Source organism: Bos grunniens, chromosome 29, assembly GCF_055505025.1.
Source record: "Bos grunniens cultivar Pamir isolate PY7600 chromosome 29, Bosgru_T2T1.0, whole genome shotgun sequence".
NCBI lineage: Eukaryota > Metazoa > Chordata > Mammalia > Artiodactyla > Bovidae > Bos > Bos grunniens.
In genome coordinates, this window is record NC_141193.1 from 821,416 (window position 1) to 847,549 (window position 26,134).

Here is a 26,134-nt window from a genome sequence, read left to right on the forward strand (position 1 = left end):
CCCGCCCCATGCCCGCCCCAGCCAGTGGGGCTGATGCCACTGCTCACGGGCCCGCCTCACAACCTGCGACTCTGCCCAGAGGGCTGGGGGCCGGACACAGGGGCCTCGGGCAGCCTGTTGCCCACCCAGAGGGTCCACAGGGCTGACCTGCTCAGACGCAAGGGGGACCCCACCTCCTCAGTCCCAGGGGGCCCTTCCTTCTCAGACCAGAGGCTGTGCTGGGCACCCTGTGTCTGGCCAGGAATCCCTGAACCCACCAGAGCAGAGGGAGCCTGGCAGGGAAAATGACTACCCTTGGGGCCCACGGCGGGCCCGTCCTCGGGTTTTCCCAGGGCTCAGTGCCAGCCGTGCCAGCCCCACGGGAAAGCGGCACGGCCGGCCCGCTGGCCCTGCCGCTCTGGTTCCCTAATCCCTGGGCCTTCTGCTTCCAGCCCTGCGCTGTGCAAGTCCCTGGGGCCTGCGGGGAGGCGTGTCCCCAGGTCTGGGGAGGGTGGATGAGGGGCTTCACCCTCAGGAGGGCTGGGTCTGGGGACTGTGGCTCCCAGTCACCCTCTCAGACTCTGGGGTGCCCGTCCCTTGATGTCCTGGCCCTGCAGGGGCCCTGGGAGCCATCACCTGTGCTGGGGGGAGCTCGTGGCCCTGGGCGCTGCCGTGGGAGGATCGGGTGTCAGGAGAGGGAAGGCCCATGAGGGGCTTCTGTGGGGGTGCCGGGCTCAGGGACTCAGGGGGTCCCACGGCCCCCCCAGGCGGCCCCCTCTTCCAGAGTAACTGCTGAGATGAGCCCCTCCCGCTCACCCTGAAACCGGGGACTGTGAGGCTGGAGCCTGCATCTCCCCTTCATCTGAACAGTCGTCCACGCTCGTGTGGGCCAGAGTCAAAAGCTGACCCAGGATGCACTGTTTTCAGGACGGGCGGACTGCTTGGAGGGGAGGCCCAACCTCGGTTTATCCACCAGCAATGGGGGCTGCCCAGAGGTCGCTAAGGTTCGGGGCCCGTGCAGGCCAAACGCCCCTTTCCGAGGCGTTTCCAGACGCGCTGGGCTCAGCTTGGAGGGTCTGGGATGCTCCTGAGGCCACAGCTCCTCTCCGGGGCAGGACCCTCTGCTGTGGGAGGCCTGGTCTGGGAGCACCTGTGGGCCACTTCCCTGGCTCTGGTCCTCCCCACTGTCCTGGGAGGCGGCAGGGCCAGGCCTGTGCTGGGCTGAGAGCCACCTCCTTGCCCAGACCTGGCCCCTTCCCCTGGGGGATGGCCACTCTTGGCCTGGGGCCAGGTGCCCTGTGTCCCAGAGGATGCTGGGCTCCCCAAGTTCCAATTACATGTAATTCCAGAGGCGGGCTGGGCTGGGGGAGGGAAGGGATTAGCGAGTGGGCTGGAGCCAGGCCCTCACGGAGCTCGCAGGCTCCAGGAAGGAGCTGTGCTGAAGTGAGGGATCCCTGGGCCCCCAGTAGCCCACGCCTGCCCTGCCTCGGGCAGCAGGGTTCAGGGAAAGCAGGGCCCCGCTGGGGTAGCTGTGGCCCAGATGACCTCTGGGAGGCCCCCAGGTGGGAGGGGGCGCCCACCCCACAGACTGGCCTATCCGGGCCCCTGGGGAGGCCCCCACTGGACCTCACTGTGCCAGGGGTGCTGGATGGGTGAGGTGGGGACGCGGGGAGCGCGCTGTCTGCTGGGACAAGCTTCCAGCAGGACCCCTGGCCCCAGGCTGGTCCAGCAGCAGGAGGGACGGAGGTCCGCCTTGGGTGTGTGCTGGAATCGGGTAGAAGGTGCCGCATCCCGGGCACGGCCAGCTCTACCGGAGCAATAAAAGATAAACCCCAGATAACCTGAGTCAATATTTCCCCAGCGGGCCCTCGGAGCCCCCACAGCTGTTTTCCTGATGACCTGGGGGGCGCCCCACCCGTCCCGCACCCTCCTGCCCTCCCCGCCCTCTGGCGGCTCTGTGGGGCATATAAGGCCTGGCCCCTGCCCCGGGCGCTCTGCCCTGCCTTCCTTCTGGCCACCATGGGGCTGCTGCTGGCCCACCTGGCGGCCCTCTGCCTGGCTCTGACCTGGGCCAGGGGCACGGAGCTCCAGAGAGGTGAGAAGGCTGCAGGATCCCCAGAGCAGATGGTCCTGCCTGGAGGAGAGGGGGTCCTCCTCGGCCCAGGCTTTGGGGTGGGCGACCTGGCCCGGCATTTGTGGCCCCACCCCTGCTGACTCTGGGTGCAGAGAGGAAAGGAGAAGGGAAGGGGGAGTCCCTTTGAAGGTGATGGTCCGGCCAGTGTGTCCAGGGGATAGTCCCAGGTGGACGCGCTGGGCCGGGCAGCTGCCTGTGGCTCTGAGGGAGGCAGGGGCCCAGCAGAAGGGGCCAGGCCCCCAGTCCTGGGTGCCAGGGGCCCTTGGAGGGTCGAGACCAAGACGGTCCCCTCTGCAGAGCCGGCTGTTTGCGCCTCTGCTCGGGGGCGGCTTCAGCCAGAGAAGCCCGTGTGAGGGCAGGACAGGGGGCTCTCCATCCAGCGGAGCCACCGGGGCCGGGGGGGCGGGGGCGAACCTGGGGGCCCCCTCTGAGGGGTCTGGCACCACCCTCTGCTGAGTGCGGGCAGGCTGGAGCCAGGGGAGGGGGCACTGGCTGGGGCATCACTGGACAGAGTGTGGCAACGGCCAGGGTAGGGGCCCCCGCAGGGTACGGGCGTGAGGGCGAGGCAGCTGCAGATGCCCTTGCGGGGGCCCGAGACCGCGCGGGCGGGTGACCAGGGGGCCGGCAGAGGGCCCTGCAGGGCGACCTCCCCAGGGCCTGGGCCAAGACCCCAGTGGCTCTGAGCAGCTGGCGGGCGCCTCCGGAGCAGAGGGTCCTTGAGGGAGGCGGCCAGGCCACTCACGCCTCCCCCCGCGGCCCCCAGAAGGCAGAACCCGGAACCACGGCCACAGCGTGTGCAGCTCCTGGGGCGATTTCCACTACAAGACCTTCGACGGCGACGTCTTCCACTTCCCTGGGCTGTGCGACTACAACTTCGCCTCCGACTGCCGCGACGCCTACAAGGAGTTCGCCGTGCACCTGAAGCGCGGCCCCAGCAGCAGTGGGGGCCCGTCCCAGGTCAAGTACATCCTGCTGACCGTCAAGGACGACACCATCTACCTCACCCGCCAGCTCACCGTGCTGAACGGGGCCATGTGAGTGGTCCGGCCGTCCCCTCCTGAGTCCTGGTGACAGGGCTGCGGCCCCTGCCCCCCAGCCTGACCCACTCCCCCGGCCCGCATCTATTCTGGCCAACGGCTCAGAAGCAGAGTGTGGGGTCCGAGTCCAGGTCATCGATTCATTCAGCAAATGCTGATGAGGCCCTGGCAGGAACTCCCAGGGGTGCGGGGCTGGGGAGGGGGCTCAAGGGATTTATTTATCCCGTGCGTCTCTGTCACCTTTTCTGCTGGGAGCCCACCAGGCTCTGGGCTCGCCGTCCTGGCGGCCCAGCGGGCTAGGGTTACGCGGGGCCCACAGGACGCCGTTCCTCCCCCACGTTGTCCAGCATTGTCTGGGGAACAATGGGGCTCTGAGCGCACTCCCGCCCAGCGGTTCCCCACCTGCAGGCTTTGCCCTTTCCCTGCTGCTCGGGGTTTAGTTTCCCACAGCCCGGGCTCAGCGTCGGGGTGGGCACAGGGCCCCAGAGGCGGTGCGGGGTGGGCACAGGGCCTGCCCTCGGAGGCTGGGTGAGGCTTTCCCAGTTCGCCCGCCCTCCTCCCAGGGCTCCTGGGGATTCCTACCAGGAATGGAGCCTGAGGTGGGGTGTGGAGAGGGCCCTGGGCAGGCGTGTGTGGCCCCACCTGGCCAGGCAGGTGGGCAGGGGCTCAGCCACTGCTCAAGTGTCCCCAGAGAGCGGCCACCCGACCCAAGCCCACAGCCTCGGCCCCTCTGCGAGGGGGAGCTGCATGGGCCAGCGTGACCCCCGTGCCCACCCCCAGGGTCAGCACGCCCCACTACAGCCCGGGGCTGCTCATCGAGAAGACTGATGCCTACACCAAGATCTACTCCCGTGCTGGGCTCACTCTCATGTGGAACCAGGAGGACTCAGTCATGGTGCGTTGCGGGGAGGGCCGGGGGGCTGGGGCGCCACGCGGGGAGCGGGGGGGCACCCTGTGAGGGTCCCTCTGGGCCCTCAGGGCTGCCAGAACTGCCCCCGGGTCTCCCACCACAGCTGACCAGGCTCTGAGCCCCACTTGGCTGTGGGGGGGGGCGACCCTGCGGCCTGCTCACCTGTCCCCTCCCCCGGCAGCTCGAGCTGGACAGTAAGTTCCGGAACCACACGTGCGGCCTCTGCGGGGACTACAACGGCCTGCAGACATACTCGGAGTTCCTCTCCGAGGGTGAGTGCCTCCTTGGGGGCCTCAGTGGGCGGGTGCGGGCGGCCCCCTGGCGCCCTCCAGCCTTGCTGAAGGCCGTGACCCCCCAGGTGTACGCTTCAGTCCTGTCGAGTTTGGGAACATGCAGAAGGTGAACAAGCCTGACGTGGTGTGCGAGGACCCCGAGGAGACGGTGGTCCCCGAGTCCTGCTCCGAGCACGTGAGTCCCCAGCCGCGGTGCGGGTGGGGGCTTTGGGGGGTGGGGAGAGCTGGGGGCGTGAGCAGCCCCACCCATGCCCGCCTCCTGCATCACCCCCCAGCGCGCCGAGTGCGAGCGGCTGCTGACGGCCGCGGCCTTCGAGAGCTGCCAGGGCCTGGTGTCCGTGGAGCTGTACGTGCAGGCCTGCATGCAGGACCGCTGCCACTGCCCGCAGAACGCCTCCTGCATCTGCAGCACCATCGCTGAGTTCTCCCGCCAGTGCTCCCACGCCGGCGGGCGCCCAGAGAACTGGAGGACCGACGCGTTCTGCCGTAAGCGGCGTGCCGGGACAGCGGCGGGAGGACGCAGGGGGCTCACGGGGGTTGACCCCGGGGAGCGTGCTGGTCTTTGTGGGTGCCGGGCAGGGCGGCCTGGTGTGTCCAGGGCTGGGGGCCACGTGTGTGCACCAGACCCTTCATGGTGTCTGCTGCGCCCGCCCCTTGGCTCAGGGGTCTGCCTTTGTTTGTCCAGCCAAGAGCTGCCCTGGGAACATGGTCTACCTGGAGAGCGGCTCACCCTGCATGGACACCTGCTCACACCTGGAGGTCAGCAACCTGTGTGAAGAGCACCGCATGGACGGCTGCTTCTGCCCAGAAGGTGAGGACGCGGGCGGGGAGTGGGGAGGCGGGATGGGGGACAAGCGGGAGAAAGAGCATGAGGGCTGAGACCCTCCCCACACAAGCGCGCACACGCACGCACACGCACGCACATGCGTGCACACACACGCACACATGCACGCACACACACTCAGCGTCAGCTTCCTGCTCCTCACCCCTGGACAGTCCTTCTCCAGCCTGGCCCGTGACCCTGAGTCTGGAGGCAGGTCCCTCAGACACAGTGTGGGTCCACAGCGCCCCCAAAGAGGGGTCTGTGGGTGGGAGGCCGGGTGCACCTGTGGCCCTGGGAGCGGCGGGATCGGGGCAGCTGAGGGGAACGTGTCCTGTTGCAGGCACTGTGTATGATGACATCGCGGGCGGCAGCTGCATCCCCGTGAGCCAGTGTGGCTGCAAGCTGCACGGACACCTGTACATGCCCGGCCAGGAGATCACCAACAACTGCGAGCAGTGGTGGGTGCCAGGGCGGGGGTCCTGGCGGGTGGGGGTCCCGGCGGGCGGTGGATCCCTGTGGGCTGGGGGGTCCAGGTGGGCCGGGGGTCCCGGTGGCCCGGGGGTCCCGGCGGACTGGGGGTGGCAGTCGAGCCTGACCCTGGGCCCTCTGCCTCACAGTGTCTGCAACGCTGGCCGCTGGGTGTGCCAGGACCTGCAGTGCCCCGGGACCTGCAGCCTGGAGGGCGGTGCGCACATCTCCACCTTCGACGGGAGGAAGTACACCTTCCACGGGGACTGCTACTACGTGCTGACCAAGGTGGGCTGGCGCTCAGCGGCGTGTGGGCGCTGGGCCCCTGCCCCACCGGCCGTGTGACTACAGCGCCCTCACCTCCACCCCCACAGACCCAGAACGACTCCTACGCCCTCCTGGGCGAGCTGGCCCCCTGCGGCTTCACGGACAAGCAGACTTGCCTGAAGACGGTGGTGCTGCTGGCCGACAACAAGAAGAATGTGGGTGTTCCTGCCTCCCACCCTCCCAGCTCCCCCGGGGCCACGGCCCTTCTCAGCCCCTGTGTCCCCTTGGCCTTGCCTGCAGGTGGTGGCCTTCAAGTCGGACGGCAGCGTCCTGCTGAATGAGCTGACGGTGAACCTGCCCCATGTGACGGGTGAGTCCTGCTCCAGGTGCGCCGACTTGAGGGGGAGACGGGGGAGGGAGGAGGAGATGGGGGATGGGCAGACCCCCACCCCTTACCGCCCCTCACACCCCCCCTCACGCCCCCCCACCGCCCCTCATGCACCCACTCACCGCACTTCATGCACCCACTCACGCCCCCCCCACCCCTCTGCCACCGTCCCTCACGCCCCCCCACCACCCCTCACGCCCCCCTTACCTCACTTCATGCACCCCCCTCACGCCCCCCCTCACCCCTCTGCCACCGCCCCTCATGCCTCCCCCCTCACCGACCCTCACGCCCGGCCTCACGCCCCTCCCTTGCAGCGAGCTTCTCCATCTTTCAACCGTCCTCCTACCACCTCGTGGTGACCACGACCTTCGGCCTCAAGCTGCAGATCCAGCTGGTGCCGGTCATGCAGCTCTTCCTGACGCTGGACCAGGCGGCCCAGGGCCGAGTGCAGGGTAAGTGGCGCCGCCCGGCTCCCCCTCGCGGCCGCCGTCGGGCCTCTGCGGCCCCCGCCCTTCCCAACCCTGTCCCGGCCCCTCAGGCCTCTGCGGGAACTTCAATGGCCTCGAAGGGGACGACTTCAGGACGGCCGGGGGGCTGGTGGAGGCCACGGGCGCCGGCTTCGCCAACACCTGGAAGGCCCAGTCGAGCTGCGATGACAAGCTGGACTGGCTGGAGGACCCCTGCGCCCTCAGCATCGAGAGCGGTGAGGCTTGGCCGCCGGGCCCCGGCCCCAGGCAGACGGGGTTCCTGGGGGGACGTGGTGGGTGGGTGAGGTGTGGCCGGCTGGCTGCCTGCTGCCTTCTGCCTTGCGGCTGGCTTACGGTGGCCCACGGTGGCAGCTGGCCGAGGGACCCAGCAGAGGGTCTGCTAATCCGTGGGTGGTGGCCTCGACTGGACGCCCTCACACCCACTGGCCGCCTGCCACGTCTGGGGAGCTGGCGAGAGGCAAGGGGCACCTGCCCTGAAGGGGGGGGGCCTGTTTTGGTCCACCGAGGGGCAATGTCTGCTCCAGCCTGGGTGACGGGGAAGCGGGATGCAGGGACGTGCTAGAGCGGCCGTCGCACTGAGGGGGCTGAACCCTCCACAGCCAACTACGCCGAGCACTGGTGCTCCCTGCTGAAGAAGCCCGAGACCCCGTTTGAGAGGTGCCACTCCACCGTGGACCCAGCCGAGTATTACAAGGTGGGTGGGCACGCAGCGGCCCCCGCTCCGGCTAAGCCCCACCCCTCCTGTGGGAAGCTGCTGTGTGTGCACAAGCACGTGTATATCGCTGCTTGTGTGAGTGTGCACATGCGATGAAGGGTGTGTGTGTGCACGCGTGTACGTGCTGTGTCTGAGTGCTGTGCACGCGTGTACGGGCTGCGTGTCTGAGTGCTGTGCACGCGGGTATGGGCTGCGTGTCTGAGGGCTTGTGCACGCGTGTACGGGCTGCATGTCTGAGGGCTTGTGCATGCGTGTACAGGCTGCATGTCCGAGTGCTTGTGCACGCGTGTACGGGCTGCATGTCTGAGGGCTTGTGCATGGGTGTACGTGCTGCACGTGAGTGCTGCGTATGAGTGTAAGGGCTGTGTGCGCGAGTGCTTGTGCACGCGTGTACGTGCTGCGTGTCTGAGTGCTTGCATGGGTGTGGCGCTCCCCAGCCGGCTCCCACCTCACGGCCCGTCTGCCCCCCAGAGGTGCAAGTATGACACGTGCAACTGCCAGAGCACGGAGGACTGCATGTGTGCGGCCCTGTCCTCGTACGCCCGCGCCTGCGCCGCCAAGGGCGTCATGCTGTGGGGCTGGCGGGAGCACGTCTGCAGTGAGTCTCGGGCTCCGGCCGGCCTTCCGGTCCCTGCCGTCCCACCCTGGCAGTCGAGGGGGGAGGGGATGGGGGTGACATCGCAGGGGCCAGTGGCAAACCAGCCTGGGCCTCTGCCTGCATGGAGGAGCTTGGAACCCCTCAGCCCAGAAGGTGGGGCACGTGGCCCCTGTGTGGCCGGGATGGGCCTGGGGTGACCGCTCTGCTGGCCCCTCGGCTGGGCGGGTGTCCCAGCTGGACACAGGGCTTGGGGCTGGCCTTTGGGGAGCAGGAGCTGGGGCTGCCCCACCTCACACAGGCCCCTCCCCTCTGCAGACAAGGACCTGGAGTCCTGCCCCAAGTCTCAGGTCTTCCTGTACAACCTGACCACCTGCCGGCAGACCTGCCGCTCGCTGTCCGAGTCCGACACCCACTGCCTGCAGGGCTTCGCGCCCGTGGACGGCTGCGGCTGCCCTGACCACATGTTTCTGGACGAGAAGGGCCGCTGCGTGCCCCTGGCCAAGTGCTCCTGCTACCACCGCGGCCTCTACCTGGAGGCAGGGGATGTGGTCCTGAGGCAGGAGGAGCGATGGTGGGTGTCCTGGGGTGGGGGAGGGGTGCGCCCCGTCTGCTCGGGGGGCCCACCCCCTGCCCGCCCATCCCATAGAGCCGCTGGGCCTGGCTCACCCCACCTCTCCCTCTCAGCGTCTGCCGGAACGGGAGGCTGAGCTGCATACAGGTCAAGCTGATCGGCCAGGGTAAGTGGCCGCCACCTCGTGCGCGGCCTCCCGCCCCCCACACTCTCCCTTGCCCGCCCAAGCCCCCACCCAGCTTCAGCTGGGCTCAGCGGCCCCTTCCGTCCCGCAGCCTGCAAGGCCCCGAAGATCCATGTCGACTGCAGCAACCTAACGGCACTGGCCACCCGGAGCCCCAGGCCCGTCAGCTGCCAGACGCTGGCTGCCGGCCACGTGCGTTCTGGGGGTGCCGCTGAGGCGGGGGGCGCGGGGGGCTCCTGTGTGGCCCTGAGGCTCCGGATCCTGGGCCTTGGACGCTCGGGCTTTGCTGCCCTCTCATCCCTTGAGGGAGTAGCTGCCCGCGGGCCCTTGTAGGGACCGTGGAGGGGCCCCGGGCAGGCCGTTCTCACTTGCCTCCCAGCCCCACAGGGAGCCTGAGGGTGGGGCTCTGGAGGCTGGACCAGGGCGCGGGGTCGAGGATCGGAGGGTGGGGTGGGAGACACGAGTGAGTGTCTGCAGTGTCAGAAGAGGGGCTGGCCATCCTGGGCCTGGCATCTGGTCCTTGAACCCCTCTCTCCAACCACCCCCCAGTACCAGATGGAGTGCATTAGTGGCTGCGTGTGCCCTGAGGGGCTGATGGACGACGGCCGGGGGGGCTGCGTGGTGGAGGAGGCGTGTCCGTGTGTGCACAATAATGACCTGTACCAGCCCGGGGACAAGATCAGGGTCGACTGCAACACCTGGTGAGAGCCCGGCCCTGCCTCTGACGCCTGAGCGCTCCGCCGGGAGCCTGCCCTGGGGCACGGCCTCCTCCGTGGGGCTGGCTGGGGTCTGCAGGACGCCTGAGCGCTCCGCTGGGAGCCTGCCCTGGGGCACAGCCTCCTCCGTGGGGCTGGCTGGGGTCTGCAGGGCCCTGGTCCTGATGGGGGCTGCGGTACGAGGGCTTGGAGGTATGAGCTGCTGGGGGTTTTCTGCAGGGCTCCAGGCTGCTCTCTAAGCAGGGCTGGGGAGCCCAGGCCCCTGCAGCCCCTCCAGCCCCCATCTCCCTCTCCCCAGCACCTGCCAGAAAGGGCGCTGGGCGTGCACCCAGTTCGTGTGCCATGGCACCTGTTCCATCTACGGGAATGGCCACTACATCACCTTCGACGGGAAGTACTATGACTTTGACGGACACTGCTCCTACGTGGCCGTTCAGGTGAGGCCGAGGGCACGGGCAGAGCCTGCCTCTGTTCTGTGGTCCCTGAACTGCTGGCCCTGGGTTGTCCCAGCCCAATGAGGAGGCTCTGAGCGGACAGGGTCTGGGGTCAGAGGGGAGCCCTTCCTTGGCCCTCCCATTCCACGACCTCCCGCGGGTGTCAGGGGTGAGGGGTGCCCAGGGGCGTGTGTGGGGGATGGTTAAGCCGCCTCTCAGCAGAGGAGGGGCTGGGGTGGGGCCCAGCTGGGGTGGGGTGCCCCTCACCCCGTGGCTGGGTCAGCCTGGCTCACGTGCCCCTGGGCCCCCAGGACTACTGCGGCCAGAACACCTCCCTGGGTTCCTTCAGTATCATCACCGAGAATGTGCCCTGCGGTACCACAGGGGTCACCTGCTCCAAGGCCATCAAGATCTTCATTGGGGTGAGTGCTGCCCCTCCCCGGGGGGTGCATGGTCCCTGGGGACCCCTTGGACCAGGCCAGTGACGGGCCTCTCCCCGGGGCACAGAGGACGGTGCTGAAGCTGGAGGACAGACACTGCATGGTGATCCAGCGTGACGTGGGCCACAACGTGGCCTACACCACGCGGGATGTGGGTCAGTACCTGGTGGTGGAGGCCAGCATCGGGGTCATCGTCATCTGGGACAGGAAGACCACCATCTTCATCAAGCTCGACCCCTCCTATAAGGTGCGCAGCTCCCTGCCTGCCCGGGCCGCCCAGGCACGCCCAGGGCCAGCCCCCTCCCTCCCGCGAGGCCCCCGGGCAAAGCCCCCTGTCCGGCTTGTCTCTGCAGGGTGCGGTGTGTGGCCTGTGCGGGAACTTTGACCAGCGGTCCAAAAACGACTTCACCACGCGGGACCGCATGGTGGTGGACAGTGAGCTGGACTTCGGGAACAGCTGGAAGGAGGCCTCCACCTGTCCGGACGTGAGGACCACCCCGGACCCTTGCACCGTGAACCTGCACCGCCGCTCCTGGTCGGTGAAGCAGTGCAGCATCATCAAAAGCCGGGTTTTCGCGGTCTGCCACAGCAAGGTGGGCGGGGCGCGGGTGTGGGCGGAGCCACCGCGAGGCGGGAGGGGCGTGTGGGCCTGTGGGCGGGGCCACGGGCCAGGGGCTCTCCCTGCAGTGTCACCCCTGAGCTCGGTCCTGTGTGTCCGGACACATGACCAGAGGTCCAGTCTTAACTTTGAGAGACGTGGCTGGATCCCCAGGCTCTCCCATACCTTCCAGGGCACAGCGCGCCCAGACAGCCGTCTGCTCCCGGCAGTGGGGGGTGGGTGTGGTGGGCACCGCTGTGGGACCCCCCTGGCAGGCCCCTGGGGGGTGGTGCCGGGTCACCTTTCCCTGTCCCAGCCTCGGGGCCCTGCGCTTCTCGGGGCACAGGGGAGGGCCTGGCCCCGGCAGGGCAGCGTGGACCCTGGCACATGGAGGCCCCTCCCCAGGTGGACCCCATGCCCTTCTACGAAGCCTGCGTCCAAGACTCCTGCTCCTGCGACGCCGGCGGGGACTGTGAGTGCTTCTGCTCCGCCGTGGCCTCTTACGCCCAGGAGTGCACCAAGGAGGGCGCCTGCGTGTTCTGGAGGACCCCCGACCTGTGCCGTGAGCGCCGGCCTGCCCTGGTCCCTGGGCACCCGCGGGGCGGGGCTGGAGCTGCTGAGTGGGGAGGGCCGTGTCCGTGGTCCCCTCCCCGCCTCCGCCCTCCCCAAGTCTGACGGCACCTCTACCCCCAGCCATATTCTGCGACTACTACAACCCCCCCGACGAGTGTGAGTGGCACTACGAACCTTGCGGGAACCGCAGCTTCGAGACCTGTCGGACCGTCAACGGCATCCACTCCAACATCTCCGTGTCCTACCTGGAGGGTGAGGGGCCCCGTGGGGTGTTGCCCTGCGTGCCAGGCAGGCCAAGCTCGCCCTGCTGCAGTTTGTTCATCAGACAGTCTGCTGGGAGTCTGAGCTGAGACCCCACTCTCAAGGGGAGAGACAGAAAGGGGTCAGGTTAGCACACCAGGAAGTCAGGGGGCCTCTGAGTCAGGAGCGAAGGTGCCATGGGAAAAGAGCAGGTCAGGATGAGGTGGGGGCTGAGGAGGCCTCTAGCTGAGAAAAGCTGGGAACTAGAGGACCATCTGGGGAGGGCGCAGGGGCCATGCCCCCCAGGAGGCTGGGCGGGGCCTGGCTGTCCCTTTGGCCAGGTGGCAGCGCCAGGGCGGTAGCAGGGGCATGGTCCAGGCCCCCCTTCCCAGAGGGCGTCCTGGAGAAGAGGGCCTGCGGGGCGGGGAGGGTCGGCAGGGTGAGGTGGACGGGGTGGATGTGCATCCTCTGCGCCGGTCCAAGCCCAGCGCCCTGTGCCCACCAGGCTGCTACCCCCGGTGCCCTAAGCTCAGGCCGATCTACGACGAGGAGCTGAAGGCGTGTGTCACCAGGGACCAGTGCGGCTGCTACATCGACAACACTCACTACTCACCGGGCACGTCCGTGCCCGCAGGGCACATCTGCCACGCCTGGTACCTAAGCTCCCGTCACAGGGGCCCCGGGGAGGTCGGCGCACACACACAGACATGCACGCCCACTCACACGCACGCACACGGCGGGCGGGAGGGGTGGCCCGTGTTGCCTCTGCACCTCGCCTCGTCCCTGCTCTGCCCACACTGGGAGCCCAGGTGGGGTCCCGAGCCGGCCTTTGGGGCAGCGTCACCCTGAGGCTGCAGGCCTGTCGTGGGGTGTGGGGGGCGGGTGAGGGCACAGGCCGGCGCCTCCTCGGGCCTGCAGCCTCGCGCTTGCTTTTCAGCGTGTGTACCAAGTCCTCAAAAGTTGTCTGCCGGGTTGATAAAGGTAAGCTGCCCACCCCCGGACGCTCCTCCTGGACCCACCTGGGTCCTGGCTGGGTGCAACCTCCTGTGCTTCTGTCCCCGGCCCCCCTGAAGGTCCGCGTGGCTGCCCTGAGCCCCTGTCAGCTCGGAGGTGCCTCTGGTTTGCAGCAGCCCTTAGGGCTCACCTGACACATCTGTGTTTCTCCTGATGGGGAATGAAGCCCCTTCTGTGACGCAGCCTCTATGTTCTGATGGGCACCGCTGAGGGTCCTGGGTGCGGGGTCCTGGCGGGCTCTGGCTGGCTGCTGGTTGGTGGTGGGGGACCCGTCTCCCCTGTGTGGACGGGCTGAAGGGCCTTGGGAGCCTCTGTCTTGTCCCTGATGGGTAGATATTGGCCTCCCGCAGGGAAGATCGTCAACATGACACAGGATGGCTCCTTCTGCTACTGGGAGTTCTGTGGCCCCAACGGGACGGTGGAGAAATACTTCAACGTCTGTGTGTCCACCTCAGCACCCTCAACCCCCACCACGACCACCTCCGCCACCTCAACCCCCACCACGACCACCTCCGCCACGACCACCCCCACCAGCACCACTCCGACCCCCAGCACAGGTAAGGCCCCCTCCCCTGCAGGGGGCCTGCCTTCCCCTGAGCTCGGCAGGGACAGCCCTTCTAGGCAGGCGGGAAGTAATGACCTGCCTCTCAGCTCGGGGCGTGTCCCCCGCCCCCTCCCACATTTCAACCACAGCCCCAAGCCCAGAGCAGGGTGACGGCCACACGGACCTGCAGGAGCCAGGGCTGGAGGAGGCCGCCAGTGCCCTGGGTCCCTCAGCTGGAGTCGTAGCTAGTGCTGAACAGGCCGCGGGTGTATAACAGCCACCGGGAAACAAAACATGAAAATGAAGAGATTTAACAAACCTCAAACCTGTACAATGACCTTCTCTCTCCCCACGTTTTACCGCAGCGTCACCTTCCTCTTCACCCACGACCGGTAAGTCACGTTAGCAGCTGGTCCCATGATGCAGGGCGAGGAGCAGCAGAAAGCGTGCCTCCCTCGAGACCCCGATGCGGGCTGGGCTGGGAGGCCGGACCACCGGCTCAGGGACTGGAGGTGGTCTGTTTTGGTGACCTGATTCCTGATTTGCTGAGCCCAGGGACTCATGCAGGGGACTTGACCAGCTCTGGGTGAAAACACTGGTCAAGAGTCCAGCCTGAGCCCCGCCAGCGGGCTTCTGGGCTGAGCTGGGTGGCCCTTCCTCGTTCATTTGTTTGGCTTATGGATTTGAAGGTAGCTGAGGAAGGGGCACTAGGCTGGTGCCTCAGGCCTGGTCTGTCACTGGCGGGGCATGGGGGTCTCAGGTTTTTAGCTGCAGAAAGAGGGGAGAAGTAGAGGGTGGAAGTTTAGGCTCAGCCTGAAGTCTCTGAGCCTGCTCCGGGCCCTTTGGTGGTGATGGGGACAGCTGGTCATGAGGGTCTCTGGGTTCTCTGAGCCCGTTGACCTCCCGAAAGGCGCGCCCCCACCTGACTGGCCAATGCCGGTCTTGCTCGCCTAGTTTCCTACTGCTCCTGGTCTGACTGGATCAACAACGACCATCCCAGTACCAATAGTGACGGCGGGGACCGAGAGACGTTCGACGGAGCCTGCAGGGCCCCCCAGGACATCGAGTGCAGGGCGGCCGTGGAGCCCTTCCTCAGCTGGGAGACGCTGGGCCAGAAGGCTCAGTGCAATGTCTCCGTCGGGTTCATTTGCAAAAAAGAAGACCAGTTTGGAAACGGACCTTTTGAGGTCTGCTATGACTACAAGATACGGGTCTATTGCTGCCGGCAGAGGGATGAGTGTCCTACCTCGACCCCAACCACCACCCCGCCAACCACCACCCCACCAACCACCACTCCACCGACCACCACCCCACTGACCACCACCCCAACCACTACCCCACAAACCACCACCCCAACCACTACCCCGCCGACCACCACCCCACCAACCACCACTCCACCGACCACCACCCCACTGACCACCACCCCAACCACTACCCCAACCACTACCCCACAAACCACCACCCCAACCACCACCCCGCCGACCACCACCCCACCAACCACCACTCCACCGACCACCACCCCACTGACCACCACCCCAACCACTACCCCAACCACTACCCCACAAACCACCACCCCGCCGACCACCACTCCACCGACCACCACCCCACTGACCACTACCCCACTGACCACCACCCCAACCACTACCCCACAAACCACCACCCCAACCACTACCCTGCCGACCACCACCCCACCAACCACCACTCCACCGACCACCACCCCACTGACCACCACCCCAACCACTACCCCAACCACTACCCCACAAACCACCACCCCGCTGACCACCACCCCACCAACCACCACTCCACCGACCACCACCCCACTGACCACTACCCCAACCACTACCCCAACCACTACCCCACAAACCACCACCCCAACCACCACCCCGCCGACCACCACCCCACCAACCACTACTTCACCGACCACAACCCTGCCGACCACCACCCCAACCACTACCCCAACCACTACCCCACAAACCACCACCCCAACCACTACCCCGCTGACCACCACCCCACTGACCACCACCCCAACCATTACCCCAACTCCCACCACAACCACAGTGACCCCAACTCCAACACCCACTACCACAGAGACCACCACCCCCACCACTACCCCAACCACCACCCCGCAAACCACCACCCTGCCGACCACCACCCCGCCAACCACTACTTCACCAACCACAACCCTGCCGACCACCACCCCAACCATTACCCCAACCACTACCCCACAAACCACCACCCCAACCACTACCCCACAAACCACCACCCCACTGACCACCACCCCACCGACCACCACCCCACTGACCACCACCCCAACCATTACCCCAACCCCCACAACAACCACAGTGACCCCAACTCCAACACCCACTACCACAGAGACCACCACCCCCACCACTACCCCAACCACCACCCCGCAAACCACAACCCTGCCGACCACCACCCCAACCATTACCCCAACCACTACCCCACAAACCACCACCCCAACCACTACCCCACAAACCACCACCCCACTGACCACCACCCCACCGACCACCACCCCACTGACCACCACCCCAACCATTACCCCAACCCCCACAACAACCACAGTGACCCCAACTCCAACACCCACTACCACAGAGACCACCACCCCCACCACTACCCCAACCACCACCCCGCAAACCACCACCCTGCCGACCACCACCCCGCCAACCACTACTTCACCAACCACAACCCTGCCGACCACCACCCCAACCATTACCCCAACCACTACCCCACAAACCACCACCCCACCGACCACCACCCCACCGACCACCACCCCACTGACCACCACCCCAACCATTACCCCAACCCCCACAACAACCACAGTGACCCCAACTCCAACACCCACTACCACAGAGACCACCACCCCCACCACTACCCCAACCACCAGCCCACAAACCACCACCCCGCCGACCACCACCCCAACCATTACCCCAACCACTACCCCACAAACCACCACCCCACTGACCACCACCCCACCAACCACCACCCCAACCATTACCCCAACCCCCACCACAACCACAGTGACCCCAACTCCAACACCCACTACCACAGAGACCACCACCCCCACCACTATCCCAACCACCACCCCGCAAACCACCACCCCACCGACCACTACTCCACTGACCACCACCCCACCGACCACCACCCCACCAACCACCACCCCACCAACCACCACCCAGCCAACCACTACCCCAACCCCCATCCCAACCACCACCCCACAAACCACCACCCTGCCAACGACTATCCCAACTGCAACCACTACAGTCACCACAGTGACATCACCCCCATGTCTGCCGGACTGCAGATGGACTGGCTGGCTGGATTCTGGTAAACCGAACGATACCGAAGCAGGCGGAGATGTTGAATCCCTTGAGAACATCTGCGAGACGGGCTGGGTAGCCGACATCTCCTGCAGAGCCGCCATGTTTCCCAACACTCCCCTCCAAGAGCTTGAACAAACTGTGGTATGCAACACCTCTGTTGGGCTTGTGTGCAAAAACCAGGACCAGAAGCCAGGGGGAGCCACCCGACCTGCCTGCCTCAACTACGAGATTAACGTCTACTGCTGTTTTGTTCCACGTAACTGTGTCTCCACACCTTCGACGAGCACTACCAAGACCCCAGGCTCATCATCTACCACCCGTTCAACAGAGACTCCAACCCCAACACCCACCACCACAGAGACCACCACCCCCACCATTACCACAACCACAGGGACCCCAACCGCAACACCCACCACCACAGAGACCACCACCTCCACCACAAGGACCCCAACCCCAACACCCACGACCACAGGGACCCCAACCCCAACACCCACGACCACAGAGACCACCACCCCCACCACTACCACAACCACAGGGACCACCACCCCCACCACACCCACAACCACAGTGACCCCAACACCAACAACCACAACCACAGAGACCCCAAGCTCAACATTTACCACCACAACAGAGACCACAACTCAAACACCCACCAGCACAGTGACCACCACCCCCACCACAACCACAGAGACCACCACCCCCACAACTACCACAACCACAGGGACCCCAACCGCAACACCCACAACCACAGGGACCCCAACCCCAACACCCAGCACATCAGAGACCACCACCCCCACCAGAACCACAACCACAGGAACCCCAACCCCAACACCCACAACCACAGTGACCCCAACCCCAACACCCAGCACCTCAGAGACCACCACCATCACCACAACCACAGAGACCACTACCCCTACCACAACCACAACCACAGTGACGCCAACATCAACACCCACAACCACAGAGACCCCAAGCTCAACATTTACCACCACAACAGAGACCACAACTCAAACACCCACCAGCACAGTGACCACCACCCCCACCACAACCACAGAGACCACCACCCCCACAACTACCACAACCACAGGGACCCCAACCCCAGGACCCACAACCACAGTGACAACTCACCCTCCATGTCTGCCGGACTGCAGATGGACTGGCTGGCTGGATTCTGGTAAACCAGATTATACCAAAACAGGCGGAGACGATGAATCCCTTGAGAACATCTGCGAGACGGGCTGGGTAGCAGACATCTCCTGCAGAGCCGCCATGTTTCCCAACACTCCCCTCCAAGAGCTTGAACAAACTGTGGTGTGTAACACCTCTGTTGGGCTTGTGTGCAAAAACCAGGACCAGAAGCCAGGGGGAGCCACCCCACCTGCCTGCCTCAACTATGAGATCAACGTCTACTGCTGTTTTGTTCCACGTAACTGTGTCTCCACACCTTCGACGACCACTACCAAGACCCCAGGCTCATCATCTACCACCCGTTCAACAGAGACTCCAACCCCAACACCCACCACCACAGAGACCACCACCCCCACCACTACCACAACCACAGGGACCCCAACCGCAACACCCACCACCACAGAGACCACCCCCCCCACCATTACCACAAACACAGGGACCACCACCCCCACCACACCCACAACCACAGTGACCCCAACACCAACACCCACAACAACAGAGACCCCAAGCTCAACATTTACCACCACAACAGAGACCACAACTCAAACACCCACCAGCACAGTGACCACCACCCCCACCACAACCACAGAGACCACCACCCCCACCACTACCACAACCACAGGGACCCCAACCGCAACACCCACCACCACAGAGACCACCACCCCCACCATTACCACAACCACAGGGACCACCACCCCCACCACACCCACAACCACAGTGACCCCAACACCAACACCCACAACAACAGAGACCCCAAGCTCAACATTTACCACCACAACAGAGACCACAACTCAAACACCCACCAGCACAGTGACCACCACCCCCACCACAACCACAGAGACCACCACCCCCACCACTACCACAACCACAGGGACCCCAACCGCAACACCCACCACCACAGAGACCACCCCCCCCACCATTACCACAACCACAGGGACCACCACCCCCACCACACCCACAACCACAGTGACCCCAACACCAACACCCACAACAACAGAGACCCCAAGCTCAACATTTACCACCACAACAGAGACCACAACTCAAACACCCACCAGCACAGTGACCACCACCCCCACCACAACCACAGAGACCACCACCCCCACCACTACCACAACCACAGGGACCCCAACCGCAACACCCACCACCACAGAGACCACCACCCCCACCATTACCACAACCACAGGGACCACCACCCCCACCACACCCACAACCACAGTGACCCCAACACCAACACCCACAACAACAGAGACCCCAAGCTCAACATTTACCACCACAACAGAGACCACAACTCAAACACCCACCAGCACAGTGACCACCACCCCCACCACAACCACAGTGACCCCAACACCAACACCCACAACAACAGAGACCCCAAGCTCAACATTTACCACCACAACAGAGACCACAACTCAAACACCCACCAGCACAGTGACCACCACCCCCACCACAACCACAGAGACCACCACCCCCACCACTACCACAACCACAGGGACCCCAATCGCAACGCCCACCACCACAGAGACCACCACCCCCACCATTACCACAACCACAGGGACCACCACCCCCACCACACCCACAACCACAGTGACCCCAACACCAACACCCACAACAACAGAGACTCCAAGCTCAACATTTACCACCACAACAGAGACCACAACTCAAACACCCACTAGCACAGTGACCACCACCCCCACCACAACCACAGAGACCACCACCCCCACCACTACCACAACCACAGGGACCCCAACCGCAACACCCACCACCACAGAGACCACCACCCCCACCATTACCACAACCACAGGGACCACCACCCCCACCACACCCACAACCACAGTGACCCCAACACCAACACCCACAACAACAGAGACCCCAAGCTCAACATTTACCACCACAACAGAGACCACAACTCAAACACCCACCAGCACAGTGACCACCACCCCCACCATTACCACAGTGACCCCAACACCAACACCCACAACAACAGAGACCCCAAGCTCAACATTTACCACCACAACAGAGACCACAACTCAAACACCCACCAGCACAGTGACCACCACCCCCACCACAACCACAGAGACCACCACCCCCACCACTACCACAACCACAGGGACCCCAATCGCAACACCCACCACCACAGAGACCACCACCCCCACCATTACCACAACCACAGGGACCACCACCCCCACCACACCCACAACCACAGTGACCCCAACACCAACACCCACAACAACAGAGACCCCAAGCTCAACATTTACCACCACAACAGAGACCACAACTCAAACACCCACCAGCACAGTGACCACCACCCCCACCACAACCACAGAGACCACTACCCCCACAACTACCACAACCACAGGGACCCCAACCCCAACACCCAGCACCACAGAGACCACCACCCCCACCACAACCACAGAGACCACCACCCCCACCACTACCACAACCACCGGGACCCCAACCCCAATACCCAGAACCACAGTGGAAACACACACTCAGTGTCTGCCAGACTGCAGATGGACTGGCTGGCTGGATTCTGGTAACCCGAACAACACCGAAGCAGATGGAGACGTTGAATCCCTTGAGAATGTCTGCGAGAGGGGCTGGGTAGCCAACATCTCCTGCAGAGCCACCGTGTTTCCCAACACTCCTCTCCAAGAGCTTGAACAAACTGTGGTGTGTGACACCTCTGTTGGGCTTGTGTGCAAAAACCAGGACCAGAAGCCAGGGGGAGCCACCCGACCTGCCTGCCTCAACTACGAGATCGACGTCTACTGCTGTTTTGTTCCACCTAACTGTGTCTCCACACCGTCGACGACCACTACCCATTCATCATCTACCACCCGTTCAACAGAGATTCCAAGTCCTACCACTACAGAGACCCCAGCTACAACAACCTCCACGGCTTCAACTGGGACTCCGATGCCAACCTCTAGCACCACCTCAAGAGAGACAACAACCACCACACCAACAACCACAGTGACCCCAAGCCCGCCATCTACCACCACTACAACAGAGACTCCAACCCCAACACCCATGACCACAGAGACCACTACCCCAACCACTACCACAACCACAGGTACCCCAACACCAACACCCACAACTACAGGGACCCCAATCCCAACACCCACCACCACAGAGACCACCACCCCCACCACTACCACAACTACAGGGACACCAACCCCAACACCCACAACTACAGGGACCCCAACCCCAACACCGACCACCACAGAGACCACCACCCCCACCACCACCACAGAGACCACCACCCCCACCAGTACAACAACCACAGGGACCCCAACCCCAGGACCCACCACCACAGAGACCACCACCCCCACAACTACCACAACCACAGGGACCCCAACCCCAACACCCACAACTACAGGGACCCCAACCCCAACACCGACCACCACAAAGACCACCACCCCCACCACTACCACAACCACAGGGACCCCAACCCCAACACCCACAACCACAGGGACCCCAACCCCAACACCCACCACCACAGAGACCACCACCCCAACCACTACCACAACCACAGGGACCCCAACCCCAACACCCACAACTACAGGGACCCCAACCCCAACACCCACAACCACAGAGATCCCAACTCCCATCACTACCACCACAACAGAGACCCCAACCCCCATCACTACCACCACCACAGAGACCCCAGCTCCAACACCCACTGGCACAGTGACTCCAGGCTGGCCATCTACCACCACCAGCACAGCTGTGGAGCCCTCTAGCACGCCACTGACCCCGACGCTGACAATGCCGACGGTCACTCCAGTGGGAGGCACCACCCTTCCAGGTACTTGGACACCAGTGTGGTTTGTACTCATGGTTCTTCCTCTCATCAGGGGTGCATCACAGCTCCTGGGAGTTCAGACAGGTACCTCCACTCTTCCCAGGGAATGCAGTTCCCAGGAAGGTTTTAGAAGGGCTCACTGGCCGTCCCACCAAGACCTACGGCCAAGTGTTCACAGAGGTGCTGACCCTCAGCCTGTGCCTGCTCCCACGGGATGTCTTTCCTTGGGCATGGCTGCTCGTGGCCCACATCCTCAGCCTACAGCTATATGATGGGTTCTGTGGGCAAAGCCCCCCTGCGGGAGCCACCAAAGGACCTGGGGCCTTGTGGGGAGTCAAGGCTGCTGGCCGGGCACCCTGGGAGACCCTCCTCTGTCCCCCCACTCCCACTGGTGCTTCCCCACTGGGGCTTCAGGGGCCAGTGGCCAGCTCCTCCGGGCGGAGCAGTGTCCCATGGTAGCCGCCCCGTTACACACCCCGAGGCCCGTGGGCCTGACGCCCCGTCCAGCCCCGAGGCCTGGAGCTGGGACGTGGATGGGAGGCCTCCACACAACGTGCTGTGCCTCCAGGGCGCTGCCTGTGTGTGTTTGCTGCCATGCCGCCTGTGCACTGAGTGGACCCCCTCAGCCCTTACAGCACCCTCCATTCTTACAGGCTCGCCGACCCCGGGTCCCACCTCCTCGAAGACCACCCCCACCCCTGGATCCACGACGGGGCCGCCTTTACCCAGCACAAGCCCCGCTTCCAGCCCCACGTCAGCAGGACGCCCATTGACCACGCCAGAGTCCACCAGCACCTGGACCTCCAGTGTGTCCACCTCCACTGTGACCCCAGGAACCTCCCCCCACATTACCATGAGCACCAGCGGGGTCACCCCTTCCCACTTGATTCGATGCTGCTTCTTGAATGAGACCTACTATGCCCCAGGTAAGCAAGCTCTTCGTTCTGATTCAGCAGCTCAGGCTGGTGGTGCTCTGGGTTCCCGGTGCTTGGGGGTCACTCAAAGGTCTGCACTGACAGCTTTCTTGGGAAGCTGGGTGCTAGGCCTGGGTGGATGTCTCCATGGCCGGCCCCACGTGCTGCAGCCACAGATCGGGGCAGTGGGAGCTGTGGGCTTCTTTCTCGTGGCCTCTGGGGGAGCTAGCCTGAGTGCTCGGGGTGGCGTCAGCACTGGTCTCTCCCCTTGCAGGCGAGCTGGTGTACAATGGCACGCATGGAGACACGTGCTACTACGTGAACTGCTCGCTGGAATGCACGCTTGAGTTCTTCAACTGGTCGTGCCCGTCCACACCCTCCCCAACACCCAGCCCATCCACACCTACCACCCACGAACCCCGCACATCCAGCACCCCGCCCCCCGGGGTCCCCGGGTGTCCAGACTTGGATCCTCCCAGGCAGGTCTGTGTCTGCGGCGGCTTTTGTCCCCTCTGGCATCTAAACCCCCACATGCTGCCTTCCTGTAGGTCGTGCCCTGCCTCTGCCCCACACCAGCCCAGTCAGGCCAAGGCTTCTGGCAGCCTGCTGGGCGCAGGGTGTGCGGGGGCCGTCCCGCCTTCTCCCCCTGGCTGGCTGCCCTCCTGGACAGGGTCGCCCTTGGCTTTCAGCCTCCTGGGCACGGCCTCGCCAGCACGGCCCAGCCCTCCCGTGTGGGCCAGGCCGGTGGCGCCGACCCCGTGTCCTTCCCGCCCCTGCAGGAGAACGAGAGCTGGTGGATGTGCAACTGCACCAGGGCCACGTGCAAGTACAACAACACCGTGGAGCTTGTGAAGGTCAAGTGCGAGCCCCCGCCCATGCCCACCTGCACCAACGGCCTCGCGCCCGTGCGCGTCGAGGACCCCGACAAGTGCTGCTGGCACTGGGAGTGCGACTGTAAGCCCGATGCGCGGGGACCCCCGCCTGCTCCCCGGGGGTGCTGCAGACCCCAGGCTGTCGTGCTGGCTTTGGTGGCTGGGTGCCCGCGGAGAGTCAGGCCCCCGTCGGGAGCCGTTTCTCCTGCCTCCTGCTGGCTCCTCCTCTCGGCCAGGGTCCAGGAAAGGCCGGGGCCGGCCTGGTGGAGGGTGGCCACCGCCGAGAGCGGGGCGCAGAGGAGGCGTCGGGACCGAAGCTGGGCCGCTGTGGGCCGAGGGGCGCGTGCCCTCTCGGGCCCAGATGCCCTGAGTGCCCCGGGAACCAGACTTCAGGGCCTTCCGCAGTTTCTGCTTGCCCTTCCCACCCGAGCCTTGAGCATGTCCTGTCCCCGTCCTGCCCCCAGCTGGGGGTGCGGCGCAGGCTCACCCCACTTCCTCCGCAGGCTACTGCACGGGCTGGGGGGACCCACACTACGTCACCTTCGACGGGCTCTACTACAGCTACCAGGGCAACTGCACGTACGTGCTGGTGGAGGAGATCAGCCCCCGGGTGGACAGCTTCGGGATCTATGTCGACAACTACCACTGCGACGTCAACGACAAGGTGTCTTGCCCCCGGACGCTCATCGTGCGCCACGAGACCCAGGAGGTTCTGATCAAGACCGTGCAAATGATGCCCATCGCGGTGCAGGTGCGCTGGCGGGGCGGGCGTCCTCACGCAGCGGGAGGCTGGGCTGCCCCCGACCCAGAGCCAGGCTTGGAGAGGTACTCTGAGGACACATCTCACAGGCCCTCTGGAGGCCTTCAGGGGCCCCCTGACCTCCGCTGCTCACGCCCCTAACCACTCACCCTGGACACAGGTCTCTGAGGCAGGCGCCCCCTCCCTGAGGACAGGGGCTGTCTACACACCACGTAGGGAGTCCTACCCGCTTTCGGGGTCCCCAGGCCTCCCGGGCGGACCGTGAGGACGGTGCCCCTGCCACCTGGCTCCTGGGATTAGTCAGGACAAGGATCTGGCCCAGTGTGATGGGAAGGAAGCGGGGAGGGGGAGGGGTGGCCCCCACGGCTCACCCCGCCCCCTGACCCCCCGCCCCGGGGTTCCTGCCGCAGGTGCAGGTCAACAGGCAGGCTGTGGCGCTGCCCTACACCAAGTTCGGGCTGCGGGTGTACGAGTCGGGCATCAACTACATGGTTGACATCCCCGAGCTGGGTGCCCTTGTGTCCTACAACGGCCTCTCCTTCTCCATCCGGCTGCCCTACCGCCTGTTCGGCAACAACACGAAGGGCCAGTGTGGTGAGCCCCTGGGGGAGGACGGCCTGGCAGAGGCTGGCTGCGGGAGCTGCTCCCCAGGGGTGGCTCTGCACACTGCTCAGGCCCCCACGGGCCCCCGGCCACGTCTGGGTCTGGCCCCTGTGGGAGGCCAGTCGGAGCCGCGTCTGTGCCCTTAGGCCCGGCCAGGTGCCCTCCAGGGACCCGGGCTGGAGCAGGGGTCCCGGGGGCTTGCCCTGCTGGACGGCCGGGCCTGGCGTGTGTTCACGTGGCCTCCCCACCCGCACAGGCACGTGCACCAACAGCACCTTGGATGACTGTGTGCTGCCCAGCGGGGAGAGCATTGACAACTGCGAGGTCGCGGCCGACTCCTGGGTGGTGAACGACCCCTCCAAGCCACGCTGTCCCCACACCGGCTTCACCACCAGGCGCCCGGCCCCCTCGCCTTCGGCGGGCACCAGCAGCTTCCCCACGAAGGGCTGTGCGTCTCCGCTCTGTGAGCTCATCAAGGACAGGTGATCCGCCCCGGAAGCCGCACCCCGACCTGGTCTGCCGCGGAAAGGCCACTGGCGCTGGGCCTGGGGCTGGGAAGGCAGATGGCAGTCACAGCGGGGCCAGGACTTGGGCTCCTGTAGGGTATCCAGGGCCCTTTGTGACTCCCCCCATCCCGTCTCTCCTGCCTCCTGAGATGGTGCAGCGTCTGCTGAGCTTGAAGGCTGGGGTAGGCCGGTTGACCCAGGATAGAGTTAGCATCCATAGCTGATGTTGGGGAGGGGAATCTGGGCTTAGAGAGGGGGCCAAAGCTGCTATCAGTGGGAGCGAGCCCCTCACCCCCAGAGGTGTGTGTGTGGAGGCCAGGACGGCCCCTGCTGGCCTTGCTGGGGGACCTTGGCACCTGGTGACCACTTAGACACAGACCTTCCCTCTCTAGGGGCCAAGCACAGTGCTCTTCCTCTGGCCTCAGTGCTGGCGGCCATGGCCTCAGGCCAGCCCCTGCCCCCGAGGCCAGCCCAGGCCCCCGAGGCCACCCCGAGCCCCCGAGGCCAGCCCATGCCCCCGAGGCCAGCCCGAGCCCCCGAGGCCGGTGCCCCCGAGGCCAGCTCGAGCCCTTGAGGCCAGCCCGAGTCCCTGAGGCCAGCCTGTACCCCTGATGCTCTGTTCCCACTCTTAGCACACGGGCATCGGTCTGGTGGTACAGGCTGAGCTGGGCCCCCAGGGGGTGCAGCCCAGATGGAGGTGCTGGGCAGGGTGACGTGAGAGGCTGGGGGCA

At 65.3% G+C, this 26,134-nt stretch overlaps 1 protein-coding gene across 1 annotated transcript in view; it reads left to right on the forward strand.

Annotated features, from left to right (window-relative positions):
• Positions 1 to 1,992: 1,992 nt before the first annotated feature.
• MUC2 (mucin 2, oligomeric mucus/gel-forming) overlaps positions 1,993 to 26,134 on the forward strand; it is a 28,348-nt gene continuing 4,206 nt past the window's right edge. Inside the window, exons 1-36 of the mRNA XM_086384515.1 lie at positions 1,993 to 2,074; positions 2,877 to 3,147; positions 3,931 to 4,045; positions 4,242 to 4,332; positions 4,419 to 4,528; positions 4,629 to 4,839; positions 5,039 to 5,164; positions 5,517 to 5,634; positions 5,794 to 5,932; positions 6,019 to 6,126; positions 6,212 to 6,281; positions 6,614 to 6,751; positions 6,838 to 7,002; positions 7,387 to 7,481; positions 7,974 to 8,100; positions 8,416 to 8,671; positions 8,785 to 8,837; positions 8,947 to 9,047; positions 9,405 to 9,556; positions 9,870 to 10,008; positions 10,317 to 10,427; positions 10,513 to 10,692; positions 10,799 to 11,038; positions 11,449 to 11,605; positions 11,737 to 11,868; positions 12,362 to 12,509; positions 12,794 to 12,837; positions 13,221 to 13,427; positions 13,780 to 13,815; positions 14,369 to 21,751; positions 22,402 to 22,674; positions 22,937 to 23,145; positions 23,442 to 23,616; positions 24,038 to 24,285; positions 24,705 to 24,888; positions 25,154 to 25,379. Coding sequence (XP_086240641.1) covers positions 1,999 to 2,074; positions 2,877 to 3,147; positions 3,931 to 4,045; positions 4,242 to 4,332; positions 4,419 to 4,528; positions 4,629 to 4,839; positions 5,039 to 5,164; positions 5,517 to 5,634; positions 5,794 to 5,932; positions 6,019 to 6,126; positions 6,212 to 6,281; positions 6,614 to 6,751; positions 6,838 to 7,002; positions 7,387 to 7,481; positions 7,974 to 8,100; positions 8,416 to 8,671; positions 8,785 to 8,837; positions 8,947 to 9,047; positions 9,405 to 9,556; positions 9,870 to 10,008; positions 10,317 to 10,427; positions 10,513 to 10,692; positions 10,799 to 11,038; positions 11,449 to 11,605; positions 11,737 to 11,868; positions 12,362 to 12,509; positions 12,794 to 12,837; positions 13,221 to 13,427; positions 13,780 to 13,815; positions 14,369 to 21,751; positions 22,402 to 22,674; positions 22,937 to 23,145; positions 23,442 to 23,616; positions 24,038 to 24,285; positions 24,705 to 24,888; positions 25,154 to 25,379 — 12,614 coding nt within the window. The 5' untranslated portion in view covers positions 1,993 to 1,998. The remainder of the gene's footprint in view (positions 2,075 to 2,876; positions 3,148 to 3,930; positions 4,046 to 4,241; positions 4,333 to 4,418; positions 4,529 to 4,628; positions 4,840 to 5,038; positions 5,165 to 5,516; positions 5,635 to 5,793; positions 5,933 to 6,018; positions 6,127 to 6,211; positions 6,282 to 6,613; positions 6,752 to 6,837; positions 7,003 to 7,386; positions 7,482 to 7,973; positions 8,101 to 8,415; positions 8,672 to 8,784; positions 8,838 to 8,946; positions 9,048 to 9,404; positions 9,557 to 9,869; positions 10,009 to 10,316; positions 10,428 to 10,512; positions 10,693 to 10,798; positions 11,039 to 11,448; positions 11,606 to 11,736; positions 11,869 to 12,361; positions 12,510 to 12,793; positions 12,838 to 13,220; positions 13,428 to 13,779; positions 13,816 to 14,368; positions 21,752 to 22,401; positions 22,675 to 22,936; positions 23,146 to 23,441; positions 23,617 to 24,037; positions 24,286 to 24,704; positions 24,889 to 25,153; positions 25,380 to 26,134) is intronic.